Here is a 16,312-nt window from a genome sequence, read left to right as displayed (position 1 = left end):
AAATATTATAATTTAATAATAAAATAATCTCACAAAATTACAACAGAACATAATTATTAGTTATTAAAAATAAAATCAAAATTTTTCATTTTTTCAGAGATTAAATTATTATCGATTTACATAAATAAAATATAATCGATCACACCTTTACTTTATTTTGTTCTCTTCATGTTCTTATTTTTTAGCATGCATCCAACAAATGGGGTAGGATAATATTCATTGTGAAAGGGACACTTCCTTCTACAAATCGTGACCCAACTCAAAGCAAACACAACACAAAAACACTGATCCCAAATCCATTGGCGTACGGACAAATTCCCAGATTTATCTTTAATAAATGTCCTCATATCTTAGCAGCTTTTAAGGAACACAACACCATTCTTATTCTCATTCATATATAAGCACAGCTCCTACCTCTATTCTCTTCATCATTCCTTAACCTCTCTCTCTATCTGTGTATACATATCATTACCATATCTCTCACGAGGAGTTTAGTATAGTTGATTGAATAAATATGGTTATAAAAAAAATCTCTGCCTTTCTCTACCAAGAAGTTAAACTTAATTGGTTGAGCATACATGAATTGTTGTAAACATTCTGATACATGATACATGTTTTTAATTTCTACGGATAAAAAAATATCTATCCTCTCTACTTTTGAACCAGAACCATATCCTTCAAGCCATGAACTTCAGAAGCGGCTCCTCGGATTCAAAGGACGCCAGTAACAGCAGCACCGGCGAGGCCTATTTGAGCGGCGTTTCGGACGTCATCACGCCGCTGAGGCGCCTCTCGGAGCAGCTCGGGTCAATATTAGATGGCGGGGGGGTTGACTTTTTCTCCGACGCCAAGATCGTGGCCGGAGACGGCCGGGAAGTGGCGGTGAACCGGTGCATTCTGGCGGCCAGGAGCGGCTTCTTCAAGCATGTCTTCGCCGGTGGTGGCGGCTGCGTGCTCCGGCTGAAGGAAGTGGCCAAGGACTACAACGTGGGGTTGGAGGCGCTTGGGATTGTTTTGGCTTATTTGTATAGTGGAAGAGTGAAGCCTTTGCCTCAAGGTGGTGTTTGTGTTTGTGTGGATGATGTGTGTTCACATTTTGGGTGTAGGCCTGCTATTGATTTCTTGCTTCAGCTTCTCTATGCATCCTCCACTTTTCAGCTCAATGAGTTGATTGCTCTTTAGCAGGTACACAATAATTCAACCCCTTCATCCTTCTTTTTGATAGAGATCATAACATCTTGATAATCCTATTCGTACCAGATAAGATTATTGTGAACGAAAAATATCTTTTTTTTTAAGTATTTAATACAACTATTAGTTAAACTATCTCTAAATATACCTCTTTCTAATGATATACTGTATTTATGTTGAGTTTGATTTTGATACAAGATCATTCACTCTACTGCTGAGCATGTAGGAGTGAATTCTAATGAAATTCATTTATCTTTGTTATAATGAATTTCCTCAATTCATCTCGTGTGTTTCCCTGTTATCCATTCCTTTCTAATGAATTTTCAGTCTATTACTTTTACCTCTCAATTAGTCTTTATTATTGAAAGAATATATAATATTAAGATTACATAATACAATATTTTAAAGAATTTTTATATTTCATTATACGTGATGATATTTCTTTACTTAACATTAGAAATTTAGTACTGAAGATATTTTAAGATAGAATACAATATTAATCTATGAACAAGGAGAATATATAATTTTTATCCCTCCATGCAACGAACTGTGGTGCTCAAGATACAGCATATTTTAAGATTGAGATATTGCCATCTTTACAATTACAAGTAACATTAGAGGCTGAATTATGAAATGTAAAATATGCAGTTCAATACAACAACATATTTTGTTTGCCTTTTGCAGCAATGCTGTAAGTAAATTCATTTGATATACTTGCAGGGACATCTACTAGACATTCTTGAAAAGGTGGCAATAGATGATATTTTGGTGGTTCTATCGGTCGCAAATATATGTGGCATAGTGTGTGAAAGACTACTAGCAAGGTGCACTGAGATGATACTTAAATCTGATGCTGATATCACCACTCTTGAAAAGGCACTGCCTCAACATTTGGTGAAGCAAATCACAGATAAACGAATAGAACTGGACCTGTACATGCCCGAAAACTTCAATTTTCCTGACAAACATGTCAACAGAATACACAGGGCACTGGATTCGGACGATGTGGAACTGGTAAGATTGCTTTTGAAAGAGGGACACACAACTCTTGATGATGCTTATGCACTCCACTATGCTGTTGCATACTGTGATGTGAAGACCACCACTGAGCTTCTTGATCTTGGTCTTGCTGATGTGAACCACAAAAACTATAGGGGCTATAGTGTGCTGCATGTTGCTGCAATGAGGAAGGAGCCTAAGATTATAGTTTCTCTCTTGACTAAGGGGGCACAGCCTTCTGATCTCACTTTGGATGGAAGAAAAGCCCTTCAGATTTCGAAACGTCTCACCAAAGCTGTGGATTATTATAAGTCCACAGAGGAAGGAAAAGTTTCATGCAGTGACAGGTTGTGCATAGAGATATTGGAGCAAGCTGAGAGAAGGGAGCCTTTACTTGGAGAGGCATCTCTTTCTCTTGCTATGGCAGGGGATGATTTGCGCATGAAACTGTTGTACCTAGAAAATAGAGGTATTTTCTCACATTACATATTCTTCAGTAAGTTTAATTTCTATGCATCGTTGTGTAAAATATACTGTCAACCAATGAGAAATCATCACTGGTATAACTTTTTAAGTAGTTATTATAAAAGTCAACAAATTTAGCATATGTGATGGTTTGTGAATGGATGACTTTATATTTTACACTATCAGTAATTGGATGATAGTACAAAAATTCTGGACAGTGCTTACTAGGCAGTTTGTTATTTTTTTCAGTAACACAATTCTTGAACCAAGAAAATTATGAGCAATAAACAACATGAGGCTATAACTAATGATTCATTGTTTTCAGTTGGACTGGCGAAAGTGTTGTTTCCCATGGAAGCAAAGGTTATTATGGATATTTCTCAAATTGATGGCACATCTGAGTTTCCATCAACAGACATGTACTGTCCAAATATTAGTGATCACCAGAGGACAACTGTGGACTTAAACGATGCACCTTTCAGAATGAAGGAAGAACATCTAGTTAGGTTGAGAGCACTGTCTAGAACTGGTAATTGATGTTTCTATTTCTTTCCCTTATTCAATAATGAATACTTTCCTTGAGGATAAAGGCTTAAAATTATTCTTATAAACAATAACAGAGAGTTTAGTGTATGTCTGTCATGTTTCACTTTCTTAAAATGCTTCCATTCAGTTATGTCTTCTGAAGTGTAAACTCTATTGAGAATTTGAGATCTAGATCGACTATAGATCTGAGCAAAGTGGAGTTTATAAAGACTAAGACAATCCTCACCTTATGAGCGGTTTTGGAGTTGAATTAAGCATAGTCCAAATTCCAGATGGTATCAGAATCTACGTAATAGATCTAATATTAGGCCACATTGATTATAAATATGAAGGTTTAGTTATGCCTAGCCCAGTTTCAAGATACTTACAGATAAAAAATGCCTGCAGTAGTTGGGACCTAAGTTCTTTTTTTGTTTGGCTTGAGCAGTGGAGTTGGGGAAACGCTTCTTCCCTCGATGCTCAGAAGTGTTGAACAAGATCATGGATGCTGATGACCTAACTCAGCTTACATGTATGGGTGATGACAGTCCCGAAGATCGACTAAGGAAGCGAAGAAGGTATGTGGAGCTCCAAGAAGTTCTGAATAAGGTCTTCAATGAGGACAAGGAGGAGTTTGATAGGTCTGCCATGTCATCATCATCCTCTTCTACATCAATTGGAGTAGTGAGACCTAATGCCAATCTAGCCATGAAGAACTAGGTGAAAATAATGTGCTCAGAGATGAATCCTTTTCTATTGATTTTGTGTTTCAATGCTAGTTTTTGTTTAGCCATTCTGTTTTTCCTTCCCATATTGTATTTTTGGTATTTTCATAAAGGAAGAAGGGGATGAAATTTTATAGCAACATTGTCTTCACTTGCTCATGTTATAGCAAAAAAAATGTCTTTTATTGGCTGCAAAATTTGGGAAAATAATTTTTGGCCCTGCTAAAATTGATGACTGGGGACCTTTCTTTTATAGTGTTATCTATCAACTTTGTATAAAGCTCATGTTAATGGCATAGTAAGTTTTTATTTGCTTTTTTTAGTAACAAAACCTTTTCAACAACTTCCTTCTATCTTATTGTCTCAACACAGGCATGTAATGAGACCCCACCAAACTCTTCAAAGTTCAAACCCTTTGCTAAGATCAGCTGAAAGTTAATACACGTGGCAAGTCCTAGAATACAAAATGCAACACAAACTTAGAAGTGATAATCGAATTGCATTTCATCTTAATTGATATATGATGAAGATTATCCACCAATCTTTGTTTCATGTTAGGGAACAGAGCAAATTAAAAGCACATGATATCTACAAACATCATTACAGTTCATAAGTTCTAGTTGATTGTAGGGGCCATTGGTTACATCCATCGACAAACCTGGGCTTATGTAGTTATTTTATATTAAGCATAAACCAAGCAAAAGACAGAATGTCCCACTTGATCTTTGTCGTTTGATAGATTAATGATCTTTTAAAATCTTACTTTTCTTGTTACATTTGTTCTATCATGATGCTGCTGCATATATATATATATATAGGAAAAGGTACAAGTGATACCCTTCCAAAAATAAAGTTACAAATTAGAGTTACATACAGAATATTATAGGCACCAACTGGTTACTAGCCATTAAATGGAAAGAGCATTAAATGCCCAATAACCAATCCCTCAAAAAGCAACGTTGAATCTCCTGCCACTAGCTGTATATGCAATGTAATTAGAACATTAATAGCCCATAAACAGTGCCTACAACTCCAGCCTTTTCCACCTCCACTTAATTGATCGACCTCAAAAAATAACCACAACCTTCGTGCGAGAAATTGTAGCCTTACCCATACCACCCACCAGAATACCCATTAATTTCCAAAGATCTCCAAGTCTTCTAGATGTGATTGACCAATAACATTACACTTCCAGATTAGCCTGAACCATTCAGACATCCATTGCGCAAAAGAGAAGTTGAAATTCTTCACATAGCTTTTTAGCCACATGTCGTATATGAAATCTGATATATAACCTGCTGTAGGTCAAATACTCCTACTCTAAACACAGTGATTACGTGTCCTCCACAAGCACCATACTATCGCACTCCAAATCACTTTCCAGCACTGAATATGATGTTTTAGACGGAACTCCCCTGGTAAATGTTGGAAGTTCATATCTACATTTTCCGGAAAGACAGTGAGAGTGTTAAACCATTTGCTGCAATGCTTCCATACACTATCAATCTTAGGACAAGTAAAGAACAGGTGTTGGACCGTTTCCATGTGTGATCCACAGATAGAGCACATTCCAGAGCCTCCTTCCACAACACATCCTCGTATCCTCAGATTATCCAATGTAGGTAGTCTATTTTTTTATAATCTCCACAACAAAATTTTTAGCCTTAGATGGAATATCAAGTTTCCATACACTGGCCAATCTATCATCACATGTACTTCCTCTCCCTCTACTATGAATCACCCTATACGCAGATGACACCGAGAACAAGCCCCAGGCATCCCCCTCCCACCTCCAAGAATCTACTTCTCCTTTAACAAGATTAGAACCATCCAGCAACACCCTAAATGAGTTTGCCCCTTGAATCTCCCATTCGGACCACCTTCTTCTCCACTCTAGGATCCAAACCTAGCTATCACCTACCCATTGTCCCATATCTCTAACAAGAACCTCCTTTTCTTCGAATTTAAGTACATCCTTGGAAAAGAAACCGCCAAGGGTTCCCCACCATACCATTTATCTAGCCAAAAAGAAGTTTTTTCTCCCTCACCTAATCTCCATTCTAGTAGGTCATCAAACCATTTAGTAGGACTTTCCCCCCACTCAGCTTCCTCAAGTCTCTCCACCAAAGTGACTCACTACTCCTCACCTCTTCCCTCCTAAGGTTCCTCCAACCATCATACTTAGAGTCCAAGAACTTTCACCAAAGAGCTTCTTTGCTATGGAATATATTCCATTTCCATTTAGCTAGTAAAGCATCATTGAACCTGGAGATATCTTTAACCCCTAAACCACCGTGACTCCTAGGACAACAAATCCTCTTCCAACTAACCCAACAAATTTTTGTCACTCCTCTAACCCTCCCTAAAGTAACTTTCTTTGGATACTTTCAATTTTTTTTCACAACACACCTAGGCATCTTAAAAAAAAACAAAGAAAAGAGGAAGAGAAGTTAGTACCAAATTTATGGGGCACACTCTTCCCACCAAAGATAGAGTCTTATGCTTCCAAAGAGATAATCTACTTTGGAATTTATCAATCACTTTCCTCCATGTAATCTTCCTTCTTGGATTTGCACCAATTGGTATTCCCAAATAGTCAAAAGGAATAGATAGCTGCTTGCAATTTAGAAGCTCCGCATACCTTCCCACCACACCTATAGCTACAAAATTGCTTTTTTGCAAAGTTAACCTTAAGTCCGGACACCAACTCAAAGCTCCTCATCAAGCATTTTATTGTCCTCGCATTCCTTAAGTTTGTCTCACCAAAGAAAACTATGTCATCCGCATATTGCAATAAATTGACCTCCACCTTTTTTTCTCCCACCAACACCCCTTTGAACATGTTCTTTTCCATCGCCTCTCTCATAAGGACACTAAATCCCTCCGCCACCATTGTGAAAAGAAAGGGAGCTAATGAATCACCTTGTCTAAGGTCCTTCTCCATTTTGAATTCACTAGTTGGACTCTCATTGACAAGAATAGAAGCAAAACCAGATGCCAAGCATTCTTTGATCCAATTCACCCATTTAGTACAAAACCCCAACCTCCTCATCATGTATAAAAGGAATTCCCAATTCACTGAGTCATATGCCTTCTCATAATCAACTTTGAAGATCACACATTTCCCCTTCCTTCTTTTCACTTCCTCCACTACTTCATTTGCTACTAAGGCACTATGTAACAATGATCTCTCACTCAAGAAAGCACTTTGACACTCATCAATGATCTTAGGAAGGACTTTAGCCAATCTTTTAGCTAAAATTTTGTACATCAAGCCCACCAAGGATATTGGTCTAAATTTCTTTAGACTTAGTGGATCAATCACCTTAGGGATAAGGATGATAAAAGTGGAATTAACTCCTCTTGGAAGTACTTCATTCCTATGAAATTCCTTCGCAGAGCGATACACATCATTCTTCAAAAGGATCCAAAAGGATTTGATAAACTTGAAGTTGAAACCATCGGACCCTGGGCTCTTCAAGCTTCCACAATCCCACACTGCTTCTTTGATTTCCTCCTCCTCAAAGATTGTCATTAGAGATGAGTGTCTTCAAAAGATATTTCTCTAAAAGTCACTTCATCTAACTTAGCTAGGTCTCTCCCAATTTGCCTAACTAATATTCTCTTGGAAATAATTTTTGACCACCTCCTTGACCCTCACCGGCTCCTCCACCCAAGCTTCACCAACCCTCAAGCCTCTTAACATATTTTTCTTTCTTCTCCAATTAACCATCATGTGAAAATATTTTGTATTGTTGTCCCCTTCCATCAGCCATCTATCCCTCAATTTTCTCCTTAATAAAGACTGATTGCTTTTCATCAATTCCCACAATTTATCTTGTAACTCAATTCTCAAGGCTCTCTCTTGGTTGCTCAACACTTGCACCTCCTCCTTCTTATCATTTTTTACCTCTTCGATTTATTTTTGTCTTCTATGGATGTCACCAAAAAAGTTTTTATTCCACTCTTTGAGTTTCACCTTTAGCATTTTGAGCTTCTCTTTAACAACATAAGCACCTCATCCTTGCACCTCCAACCCCCTCCCCCCAAGATGATTTAACAAACTCCTCAAACCTCCTATCCCCGAACCAACAACCAAGTGTCTTGAAAGACTTTGGGCCCCAATCCACTAGGTTTTGTTTTAATAAAACTGGACAATGGTCAGAAATGCTATATCAAGAACATGTTGTGTGCATTTTGGCCACACGTCTAACCACTCCTTGGAAACAAGGAATCGATCATTTCTACTCTTTACCCTCCCATTAGGTCTATACCAAGTGAATCTCATCCCAACCATCGGGATGCCATTGTGTTTAATTCAAGTAATTCAACCAATTCTCATAGTTGTTTATTAAAAGTCTTCTTAGCTAAACATAGGATACTTGGATATAGACATATAGTACAACAAAAGTTTATGGAATGGGGTCTTGTAAGGTTGAATTTGGGGAGGAATGTTAGGAATATATTATTTTTAACACATTTTTTTGTTGGTCAAAATTTATTAAAAATTACAAAAAAAATTATGTGTCTCACACACACATCACAATTTAGTGAATATCTCTCCTAGTTTTGTACTCCCTTTATCCCTAATTATAAGATCATTTTAATTAACTAATGCATCTAGAAATTAGAAAAAAGTCTTACAAAAATAAACAAACAAAATTCTAAAAAGAGTCTTATAATTAGAGATGGAGGAAGAAGTATCCAATAAATTTTCAACTAATAAGAAAGAGTGTATTGTAAGTGGCAAAATTGTGCTTACTTTATTTGCTAAATATTTTAGTTTTATAATAATTTTTTGAGTTTAATTAAAATTTGGTGCTAATTTTATAATTTTTGTGAATTTATGTATAGAGTAATTGAATTGTGTTTTGATGATGTTTTTCTTATATTGTTGTTTTTATATAGGTATTGGAAAAGTAGTCCATGATTTGGAGACAAGGAAGACCCAAATTTTTGAAGCCCGGGATGAGGAAAAGTCAACTATTGGAGAAGGCTTTTGCTATATCCACTCCCCCTATTGCTAAGTACACTCCCATATAATTTTTTTTCTGTTTTTCATTATCAAATACACCCTTTATACCCATAACATTAATATAAATCATTCTAGAATGTAATTTCTGGAATAATATTTTTTTTTAACATTCCAAAAGGTACTTTCTGAAATACTACTTTATGTTCCAAAAAGTACTTTCCCGAATGTTAAAAAATAAAAGTGTGTAAAGAATTTTTCAGAATGTTATGAAAAAATTCAGAAACCAAGTAGAACACTAGGGTGGTTAAAAATCTCAAAGAAAAAATTATACAATAGGGAAGTAATTAAAGTGAAGAAAACATATCGTTGATATTAATCCTTTAATTTGGACAACTTTAAGAGGTGTTTCACTACAACAACTTGGAGTTATGGGAATGAAAAAACCCTAACGTTAATGCAAGAGCCTGAGCAAAGGAGGAACAAAGGTATACCACAACAAGAGATGGAAGGCATGAAGGGAGTGAAAGAGATGAGGGAGTGTGATGAAAGAGAAAGGGATGTGTTGTTGCTATGAAAAAAGGAAAGTGTGTAGTTGCGTTGAAAATGGTAGTATGTGAGGGACAGAAGAAGATTAGAAAGGAGAAGGATATTTAAGTAATTAGATTTTTTTAGGGGGTGGATATAGCAATAGGCTTGAATAAAGTGCTTGCATAAGGTGGCAAAATGACTTAGAGGGATTACTTTTACAAACAATTTACCTAAGGGGGTCTGTTTTCAAACATTTGCCCGAGGGTGTCTGTCTTTTAAAGGTGTTCCGCTATTCCTGCTGGCGAAATCTTATTCTCCTTATTCCGCCATTCTTGTTGGCGAGACTCACCTGTCATTCCCAAAGGATTCCGCCAATACCATTGACGAGATACCCTTGCTTCCCGTGCAGTGAAGGTTCTGCCAGCAACACTGGCGTTTTTTTTTTATTTTTTATCATATCAAATTTTATATTTTAAAAACAACCGATTGTTTTTTAAAATAAAATAAATTTATTTTTTCGGCTAATTATTTTACCAAATATTCTTATATTTTATTTTTTTATTTAAGAGATAAAATTATTTAGTTAAAATTTAAAATAAAAATATATAGACTCAAGTAAAATATAAAATAAAAATTTTAAGACTCAAGTCAAACATAAAATAAAAATGTATGGATTCAAGTAAAATATAAAATTAAATCTGGAAAATATTAGAGAGAAAAAAACATATAAAAAAGTATAATGAGATATGAATTATTAATTTAGGTGCAATATAAAAATTAATTATATTAGAGAATAAAAAATATTTGAAATTTTTAAAACATACTTAGTAAATAAAAAAGAGTTGAATTTGAATTTCGAAAAATAAAAAAGTTTAATACAAAAAAAATTTAAAATAACACATGTTATTTAAAATTATTAAATTAATATATTTACAATAATTTAACATTTAAAGATAAACTATGCTTTTAAAAAGGTCAAAAACAGATTTTTTTTTTTCAAATTTTCACATATTTTATTGTATATATTTAAAAATAACTAAGAAGATGTACCCAAAAAATAGAAAGAAGAGAGACGGAGAACAAATTTCTCTCATGAACTAGTCCAACGTCTTAGGCTACATTCATTCATTTACCATATAAATAATAAGTAATATTTTTTTTATTTGGAAAATTTTATAACAATTTATGCATTCTCCTCTATCAATATATAACATTATATTAACTTATAATATTTTTAATTAATATTTCCTATATTTTATCTAAGGTAAATATTAAGAAAGAGTAAATATATTTAATGCTTTAGAAATATAAAAAGTATTAACATTTATTTATTTAATTGATAAATTAATTCAAAAAAATAATAAATCAATCAATAATAAACAATCTTATAAAAATCAAATTATTCATAAACATTTGCTCTCTCCCATTACGCATGAGTTAAGCATGAAATATAAAAAGAACTCATGTAGGATAAACGCCTGTGTTGCTGGCGGAAAAAAAAAACATAAGGAAGAACACCAATATTAATGGCGGAAAAAAAAAAAGAAGCAAGGGTATCTCGCCACTGGTATTGACGAAACCCTTTGGGGATGACACGGAATAAGGAAAATAAGGATTTCGCCAAATGTTTGAAAACAGATCCCCTTAGGTAAATTGTTTAAAAATGACCCTTCTACATCAGTTTGCCTGCATAAGGTCGGGTGTCCTGTATCGAAAGAATGAAAATATTTAAAACTCGACCAATGAACCGGTAAAAATAATGGTTCAAAGTTTAATAGTTCAATTACTTTGAACCGTGATCACACCAATAATAACTAAATAGTATTTTTTTTAAATTTTAATACAACAAGTTATATAATAATCATAACTTTCTTTAATATATTATCATTAACAACACATAACTTATAAAATTACACATTAAACTAAATCAAATAAAACATAATATTTAATTTCTACAACACAAAATAATATATCTACCAACAACTATAAGGGAGAAATATGAAAATTATATTTGTTACAGCATCAATCTTTTAGAGTTCATATAGTACTAGTCTCATTTATTATAATATTTAATTTAATACATTAAAAAAATTAATGTATTCCAATTTTTATTTAATAAGTTTTATTTTTTTATCAGTAAATTTTGATCACACTACTTTTCAGAGCATCTTTCTACTCTGCAGTGTATGACAAACACGCTTTTTGTGACTTCACCTTTACATGTTCACTTAGCTATTACTTAGAGTGCTCACTTTCACTTTGATAGGTACAGACTACAATTACACTACTTTGGATAGCATTTTCTCTTTCACACACAATACTTTTTTTTTTTTACTTTATAAGAATCGTTAACAACCGGTGAACCACCGACTTTGACCGGTTTTATACCAGTTTAACGGTTCTTTAACCGATTCTTTTACTATCCGGTTTCATGGCTCATTCGGATCAGAATCGGCCAGTCCAGTTTTTAAAACCTTGCCAAAGATAGAGCTCCAACACCTTGTTATGAAATGTCTATTTAAGTTAGTTGAGTGTGAGATGGATGGCCATATTCCCATTTTTCCATTTCTCTAGAGGTAATGTGTGTATGAGATAGAGAGACTTAGAGAGTTGTTAGCTTTTTCATCTTTTGGGTGTGGTTTAATGTATCCAAAGGTGGCTTTTGCCATGAGATGAGTGGCTAGGCATCTCCTTGATGAGAATTGTGAGTATCTCAAATTCAATTTCATGTATTGAATATCAACTTATAAAGTTCTATCTTATTTTATTACTCATTGGTATTAAAATTCCTAACACAAAGGACTATCCCAACTTCATTCCCCCAAATTGATACTCTAGCTTTTCATCAGCAAGAGGTGGAACACATTTTTTGAGCCACTTAATCTTCTCATTGGCAACATGTGCATATCCATTCATGTCATGTCATCAGTAAATAACTGAATAACAATATATAGATTAAATCTAATGGGATAGTAGCTACCCAATGATACATACTACTCTCAAGATCTCACAACATAAAACTTGTGAAGCATTGACTCTCACTTTCAGATTGCCACAATTACAATGCAGATTACTCTACAATTAATACCACACAGAATTAGCAGCTAGTTTCATTGATCACCACTGAGTGCAATAGCTAGCCAGCTGGACACTGATGATTGAATTTCCATGTGAACATTTGCATACAAAGACAAAGGGGTAACTGTAACCTGTCATACCAAATTAGCACAACATTATAGGATGTTCAGTTCCCACCATTGCACCCTAGAAAGAATGTAATGGATAGGTAGAAAGAGAAAACACAAAATTGTCACTCACAAATCCCTCTTCAAGTTCTCTGGAGTCTAAATCCTCCTCTATGTCCTGCTGCTCTTTTTCTGTTAACTGCATATGTGAATTCAGGCAATGAATTCAATTTGTTGCCATACAAGAGAAAATGGAAAGAAGCACCATCAAGAAGAGTTTATTTTCAAACTTGTGCTAAATGCAAAGTAGATTCATGAGAACTATGCTTGTTTGCTTTACAAGCCACTGAAGTCATGTTAATGGTAGCGGTACCTCCATTCGGAAGTATTTCTTTATGGTTTGTTGAGAACTGAATTTTCCAGCAACACCAACTGATTCAACCTCCACATTCTTGCGGTTTGAGTTTAGACGGCGCGCTGCTGCCTGAAGAGTTTAACACAAAGCAAGTTCCAATGAAAAATGAGAGGCTGAAAGAATGTTCATATAAAGAAAGCAACTAGCTGTTGAAAACTGAATGCATTAAGCTATGTGGTTAGATAGGACAGTCTTACAGCAGCAGAGGCATCTCTTCCTAGTTGTGCTAACATGATTCCAAGACTTTGCTGGTTAGACATGTAATGGCCTGCTGAAGGATTCTTATTTGTTGACACAGCTTGCCAACTTAAAGAAGATCTTTGCGGACTTTGCCTTGTCACTTTGACACCCTATTCACAAAATGTAGGTCATAAGAACAACCACTTGGATTGTTATTGGAAAGCACAATGTCTAACTAAATGAGATATAGCCCAGTTTGGATAAGCTTTTCAATACCCACTTGAGAAGAAAATAAAATGAATCGGTTTTCTTTTTAAATGTTAAAATCAACTTATGACCCTTAACTTTTTAAGAAACTCTCTCAGCTAATTTCTCCAAAACTTAAAGTGAATATCTCGATTTTAACCTATGGGATAAATATGAGTAGTTTTACCTTGCTCTTTCTTATCCTATATGTACTGTGAAGAAGTTTATTCAAATTGGACTTATGTCAAACAAAAAGTAAGGATACTGGTTAAATTATGATGTATGAAATCATGAGACTCTATACAAAATAATGGAAATTAAAATATCTTATATGAGTATGTAGCCCAAAAAAACTCTAACAAAAACTTATAACTCAGCAAAGTATTTCCTGGCAAACTGTAGAATATGAAAATATGATGATCATGAGAACAAACCTTATTTGTCAGAGGACAGCTTGGGATCCCTATGTTGAGGAAGCAATTCTTGGGGAAAATCCCTTTCTGTATATCTCTTATTGCTGCGTGAATTAATGGTAAACATACTGTAACTGCATCCTTCAAATCACTTTCACAGCTCACATTCTTTTCCCTGCAAGACATTTACATTAACAGAATTCTGTGATCATTGGAGGGACAAAAGAAGAATAGAAAACTAAGAATGCATAACATTTGACATAAGTACCAGTTCAATGATATACAAAGAGAGGGAACACCACAAATCAGTGCCTCTCTAGCTCCAGCAACAGCTCCGGAGTACAACCTACATCATTAAAGACACCAAAATCAGAGACCAAAGTTTGAAAGCTAAATTAAAAAATACATACATACCCACATACATACATATATATATATATATATATATATATATATATATATTTGTCTCTTTTTCCAAATTGATTCGGTAGATATCTAAAGAAGAGCACATCACACACTTACGTGTCATAACCACAAGTTGTTCCTTTGTTTAGTCCACTAATTACCTGGTTTCAAAGTCATACAATTAAAATGGTGGTCTGAACTATATAGTTTTATATATTCGACAGTTGATGATAGATTTTGTGCATACCAACAATACCTACCAAAACAGGTTTTGACCAAGAAAACAATGCCCCAGATAAAGCCAAAGAGACACAATCTGCTGGAGTTCCTGACATAAAGTAAGAATAATAAGAAGAAGAAATTATAATACCCTACATCCTAAAATGCATTTTTTCCACAACACCATTAAGAAATTTCAAAAACATATAAAAATCTAGATTCTAGAACAGTAAGATTAGAACACAACAATGCATTACTCTCATAATCATAATTCTCACACCAAATAACCAAAGAAAAAAAAGGACAAACTTATATGCAGTTCTTTAAGTGATTTTGGCACTATTTTTCAATCAGAAATAGAATTTCAACTTAGTAATTTAGATGACATTTAATGAAAACTATTACTATGCTAATTACCAAACTAAGACTCTTATGAAAACCAACACCAAAACAACTTAAAGAACGACATCTAAATTTTGTTCATAACCAAATGAGTGAAACTACCAGACACTTGATAAGCATTGGCACCACCAACTTGTACTGAACACACAGCTAGTGTCTCCCCTGTGGTAACCGAGTGACCACAAACCGATCTATCCCTACACCAAAAAAAAAAAAAAACATCATCACAATCCTTAAACCAATCCACCCCAGTTGAAGTGTTGCCATGATCCACACATTAAAACAACTCAAATTCACCAAAAACCATGTCTTGAGGAAATTAAACTTACGTTTCTGGAGCACAGACATGAACATCAAGAAGGGCATCACAAAGAAGTGCCTCAACTAGTAATGTGAGGCCAAGAGAGTCTATGCCATCACCATTGGTGACTAGCACCACGGGTTTTGAAGAAGCTTTGGTGGGTTCATTGGCCCTGTTGTGGTGCTGCTGCTCCTGCACACTGTCCTTTCTTCTGAGCAGTGCTTGTTGGAGATTTGAAACCAGTGCAGGGTTCAGGAAGTTGTTCTTCACCGATGTGGCCATTGGAGACAGAAAATGTAGTACAATTTGTGAAGTGAGACAAAAGAGATATGTTATGTAGAGACACAGAGGCAGATAGATGTTGTGGTTGTTGTACTATAGTCTCTGCCTGATGCAAATTACATGTTGGTGGAGATTTCCATTTATAAGGCTGTTGTTTTACTTTCACATGTGCTAGACTTGAGTAGTTCAACTCACTTCAATGTTCTTTTAAGAGCAAATGACCAATTTGGTCTTTGGATTTATGTTACTCACATTTTAGTTCCTCGAATTAACAAAAACTTAAATAAATACGTGAATTTTTTTAGATTTCATTTAAGTTCTCAAAATTAACTCGCTTTGGTCCTTAGTCCAATGACTTAAATAATATTAATAACATAAGTTTAGTACTAAAATGAGTTAATTTCAATAACTTAGTACATGTTTGGATATATGTTACAAAAGAACGTTAAGCAAAATAAAGTTTGCAAGAATATCAACGCTCTTCCTTTTGCGTTTAGTTTATGGTAGACCATTAAATTTAATCTTAGAATTCAGAGCACCTTGGACTAAAATCCAAACATGCTCTTAAATAAAACCTTAAAATTTTTCAGGGACTTATTTGAGTTTAAATTAATTTTAGGGACTAAAATCACAACCAACATATAAATTTAAGGACTAAATTAATTATTTATTCTCCTTTTAATCCATTATTAATATCACTTTCTAACATACTTCTTTCTTTTACTATAAAGTGACATTTACAAAATTTTATAATTAATTTCATTATTAGTACTATTTCTCTTAATTAAATTTTATTGAAAGTTATAAAATTATAAGATTAGTTCATTAAATAAGGATTAAGACTCACAATTTCATA

General features: G+C 34.4%; 2 protein-coding genes and 1 long non-coding RNA gene across 4 annotated transcripts; 1 reads left to right on the top strand and 2 right to left on the bottom strand.

Moving 5' to 3' along the window:
• The first annotated feature begins 273 nt into the window (after positions 1-273).
• On the top strand, positions 274-4,045 carry LOC114367308 (BTB/POZ domain and ankyrin repeat-containing protein NPR1). The gene is given in 4 exon segments (XM_028324464.1): positions 274-1,185; positions 1,912-2,659; positions 2,981-3,184; positions 3,629-4,045. Coding segments are annotated over 4 exon segments (1,725 nt in total). The 5' UTR covers positions 274-684; the 3' UTR covers positions 3,901-4,045.
• Positions 1,787-3,710, bottom strand: LOC114367309. Its single transcript, XR_003657166.1, has 3 exons — positions 3,570-3,710; positions 3,428-3,486; positions 1,787-2,646 (listed from the first exon to the last, which is right to left on the bottom strand). It is a non-coding gene; the product is annotated as an uncharacterized LOC114367309 (long non-coding RNA).
• Positions 4,046-12,292: 8,247 nt separating the features above from the next.
• On the bottom strand, positions 12,293-15,622 carry LOC114367015 (5'-nucleotidase SurE-like). Of its 2 annotated transcripts, none has more exons than XM_028324079.1 (10): positions 15,203-15,622; positions 14,976-15,070; positions 14,513-14,571; positions 14,370-14,413; positions 14,116-14,193; positions 13,869-14,022; positions 13,206-13,358; positions 12,967-13,077; positions 12,727-12,792; positions 12,293-12,617 (listed from the first exon to the last, which is right to left on the bottom strand). In XM_028324079.1, the coding sequence occupies exons 1-10, from the start codon at positions 15,454-15,456 to the stop codon at positions 12,519-12,521; spliced, it is 1,113 nt and encodes a 370-aa protein (XP_028179880.1). In that variant the 5' UTR covers positions 15,457-15,622; the 3' UTR covers positions 12,293-12,518. The 2 variants fall into 2 exon arrangements, with proteins under 2 accessions (XP_028179880.1, XP_028179879.1); XM_028324078.1 differs by having other exon boundaries at positions 14,513-14,580; positions 15,203-15,621.
• Between the last annotated feature and the right edge of the window lie 690 nt (positions 15,623-16,312).

Source organism: Glycine soja, chromosome 9, assembly GCF_004193775.1.
Source record: "Glycine soja cultivar W05 chromosome 9, ASM419377v2, whole genome shotgun sequence".
Classification (NCBI taxonomy): domain Eukaryota; kingdom Viridiplantae; phylum Streptophyta; class Magnoliopsida; order Fabales; family Fabaceae; genus Glycine; species Glycine soja.
Note: the sequence above shows the minus strand (reverse complement) of the source record. Positions and strands in the feature narration are given on the sequence as shown.

Bases quoted from the DNA above. Each gene is read 5' to 3' on its own strand.
- LOC114367015 (XM_028324078.1), bottom strand. From the start codon at position 15,456: ATGGCCACATCGGTGAAGAACAACTTCCTGAACCCTGCACTGGTTTCA. The intron at 14,194-14,369 runs GTAAGTGTGTGA...TTAATGATGTAG, and splicing joins ACAACTTGTGGTTATGACAC to GTTGTACTCCGGAGCTGTTG. The intron at 12,618-12,726 runs GTGAGTGACAAT...TTGGTATGACAG, and splicing joins GAGAACTTGAAGAGGGATTT to GTTACAGTTACCCCTTTGTC.